Below are 3,766 nucleotides of genomic sequence, written 5' to 3' on the forward strand. Positions count from 1 at the left end.
ATGGCGACACAGTCGGGATGCTACGAATCCGTTACGGATTTTTACTCTGACGCCGACATTTTCATCACCGGCGGCACCGGCTTTCTAGGCAAGGTGTTGATTGAGAAGCTGCTTCGTTCCTGTCCAAACGTTGCGCGCATTTTCATCCTGATGCGCAACAAGCGCGGCAAATCGGTAGAAGCCCGCATCGCCGATCTTGTCAGTTGTCCCGTGAGTGTGGCTTATGTGGCTTTCTAGGCTTCCCGAGTGCGGTAGTGAGTTAATGCGCTGCTATGTGCCACTTTTGCTCTTCCCTTTCACGCAGTTGTTCGATCAATTGAAGGAAGACAACAAAACCGTGCTAGACAAGTTGGTTCCGGTCAACGGTGACATCACATTGCCACGCCTGGGTATGTGCGGCATGGACATCCAGAGGCTTAGCAATGTGACGATAGCGTTCCATTTGGCTGCCAGTGTCAGATTCGATGATCCACTTAGGGATGCCATTAAAACGAATATCTGCTCCACGCAGGAGCTGTTCGACATTCTGAAAACGACGGCCCCCAAGTTGCGGGCCGTGGTGCACGTTTCCACGGCATACAGCAACCCGGAGAATCACTATGTTGAGGAAAAGGTAAAGCATGTGAGACGGTTCATACTCCGTACACGTAACCCCACGTACTGTTTGTGCATGTTTGTTTCAGCTTTACCCGCCAAAATACGACTGGAAGACACTCGTCCAAGCCGTCAACCGTTACGATCCGGAAACTCTGGATGCTCTCATGCAAAAGTAAGAGAAACTGCGTCGCTTGAGCGCGGGAATTGGGCTTTTTCTTTGGCATCCACCTAACTTATCCTTTTGTTCTCTTTCAACTCGTGCTTCCGGTGATGTAGACTTTCGCAAAACTCACCAAACACTTACACGTACACGAAAGGCCTGGCGGAGCAGGTGTGCAACGAGTACAGCAATGATCTTCCGTTGGCCATCGTGCGCCCATCGGTAGTACTGTTCACGATTCAAGAACCAATGACAGGATGGGTGGAAAACTTCAACGGACCGACGGGAATGCTTGTCAGTGCGGGACTAGGCATCACGAGGACGGCATACTTACGGCCGAGAAACCGCATCAACATCATTCCGGTGGATGTTGTCGTAAAGACCATCATTCTGGCAGCCTGGAAACGTGGAACTATCGAACGCACGGTTGCTCCTAACCATCTCCCTATCTACAACAGTGCCGTGACGTACGAGCAGTCGCTGCAGTATCAGGAAATGTTGGACCGTGGAAGAGAGTATCTATTTGCCGTACCTTTCAGCCGTATGCTGTGGGTTCCGCGAGGATTCCCCACGAATTGGAAACCTTTGTACTATGTCAAGGTGGGATATATATATATGGGATCGGAAATGGGTTTCCTACTTACTTACAACATCAGATCTCAGAGCAGATGTTTTAAACGCCATATACAACTTCCCTTTGCAGCTCATTTTAACCATGCTTCTTCCATCGTTTATACTTGACCTGTTAATTCGGATGCTAGGCCACAAACCATTGTAAGTACGCTGGGATTGATTTCCAGCCAAATGCACGAAATGCCCAACAGCACCTGCAAAAGGTTCTTCATTTCCTGTCACTATCTTTCTCGCGAACAGTTTAATGAGATTACAGTGCAGAATCTACGGATCGGAGGTATCGCTGCGTTACTTCATCAGGAATGAGTGGGAGTTTGATACGCGACAAACAGACAACTTACTAAAGTTACTAGACGAGAAAGATCGGTAAGTCCAGTCGGTTCGGATTTCCGTGTTCACATCATTTCAATACATTGATCGCCCGCAGCAACACCTTCGGATGGTATATGCCAAGAAAGCTAACTGGCAAATATTTGGAGAACGCGTACATCACCATCAGACGCTATTTGATGAAGGATCCCGACGACACGATCCCCTATGCCAAACGGAAGCTAGCACGCATGATACTCGCCGATCGTATCATTCAGATCATTGCTTGCTGCCTTATGCTGGTGGGTATCTGTAGGTCACTGTTTGCTGGAAGTTTCTAGTGCTGCAATAAACATTACGAGATATTCCGGGTTTCGTTGCAATATTATGGGTGTCTTTTTTGTCGCTTTTTTTACGCATACCGTTGTTTTGGTTCGTTTGCAACCAGACGGCATCCGGAGAATTCATTTGCGGTACAATTCATTAAATGAGAAATGCCCCCTTACTCTGCTCTCGGGGAAGCTTGAAGTTGAACGAACTGTTGTTTTCGCGGAACAATGCCACACAACGGAGTGACGAGAACAAATAACTCAAGGTTTTACGGTGGAAACCACGTCCACCAGTACACTAGCTTTGTTTATTGCCTTGGCCTAAGTCACGGATTGCACCACTAAAAAAAAGCTCCCCGCGTTACCTTGGCGGAGTGAAGATTATACGACAAACAAAATCCTTTCACCATTCACCTTGGGTGCAGTCGGGGGTTTCCTGTGTCAGATGCAGCATGCACTAAAGTGCCGGTTGCTTTATTTGTCGTGTTGCCTTCCTTGCTTCGGTCGAATTACCACCCTCAGATCTGGGCCGGCGTGCGAGCGGTATCATTTCTGTTCGATGGTTGGTGACCCACGCGAAGGGCATGGGGATTCATAATCGGGAACACTTTGTTGAATGTTTAAAATAGTTCTCCTCTGATTTTGTTTTTTTTCGCAACGCGGTACGGATGTGAAGGAATTTCCAAGTTTGCCTCGCTTAAAGTCTTTGCTACTATGTTTACGAAAAACCTTTTACGTGAGTTTACAGTACGCTGCTTTTCCAGGAGATGAAATATGCGGAATGTATTACGCTTGCTAACGTTGCATCATTTAGTACACTATTAGGTAATAGGGTTGAACTCTTCACTGGTGCAACCCATAGCAATTTCGCAAATAACTCCATCGGAGATATGATAAAATGGCGATTGATTACCGATTAGTACAACCAAATCAATTCATTCTGGTGCGATTTGAGCTTGTTCATAATTTTCATTCTTCGTCATTAATATGATCGATGTGAAAGGCGGTTCGGAAATAATGATGCTTTTGCTGTATTTCTACAACACCAAAAACAACCAAAATATGTTCGAACAAGGCTTCTTCAAAATTGACTCGCTACTAATTTTTTAGCGAATATGCTATACACTCGTTGATCTTTTTTTTCTAGAAGATATTTTATTTGTTTATTTTATTACAAATTTAAACAGATTGAATTCTTCAGTTTTGTAATTCCTGGAATGATTTTTCTGCGGTTCAATCTATACCCCTCAAAAGCTAACAAATGTGAGTTTAAAAAAAATGATCATTTTTTATTAAGTTACATTAAAGCATATAAATGCAAGAGATGATATTGACATTGAAAATACCAACAAATTAAAGTATTTATGTACCAATGGTAATTCACCATTCAAAATCATTTTTAAACAATTTATAGTGAATTTAAATGGTGTGCGAAAAAAAAATTATTGCCAATAATCAACCTCAACCAACTAACAATAACCCAATCAATATTTCCTATGGTAGAAAGTTTTGTTTTGTTTTGTGTTGCTTTCATTATCGTGTTCGTTTTGCTAGTCTTCATTGTGATCACGTTATTAAACAAATGGGTTATTAAATAAAAATTGAATTGTGCAAAATAAAAACAGTTCGATGTGCATGTTCCAGTAATCAATAGAAGATAAAATGATGGCTTTTTGTGATATGTTCAGCTACGGAGAAAAAAGTTTGCAACTTGATACGCGTTATTATTTCTACTCAA

The 3,766-nt window shown here is 43.3% G+C and overlaps 1 protein-coding gene across 1 annotated transcript; it reads left to right on the forward strand.

Annotated features, from left to right (window-relative positions):
- On the forward strand, positions 1–2,078 carry LOC128722538 (putative fatty acyl-CoA reductase CG5065). Its single transcript, XM_053816207.1, has 7 exons — positions 1–210; positions 305–613; positions 684–769; positions 874–1,357; positions 1,461–1,531; positions 1,631–1,756; positions 1,818–2,078. Exons 1-7 carry the CDS (start codon positions 1–3, stop codon positions 2,038–2,040), a joined length of 1,509 nt encoding a protein of 502 aa, XP_053672182.1. The 3' UTR covers positions 2,041–2,078.
- Positions 2,079–3,766: the final 1,688 nt, after the last annotated feature.

Source organism: Anopheles nili, chromosome 3 (genome assembly GCF_943737925.1).
Source record: "Anopheles nili chromosome 3, idAnoNiliSN_F5_01, whole genome shotgun sequence".
In the NCBI taxonomy this organism is placed as follows: Eukaryota; Metazoa; Arthropoda; class Insecta; order Diptera; family Culicidae; genus Anopheles; species Anopheles nili.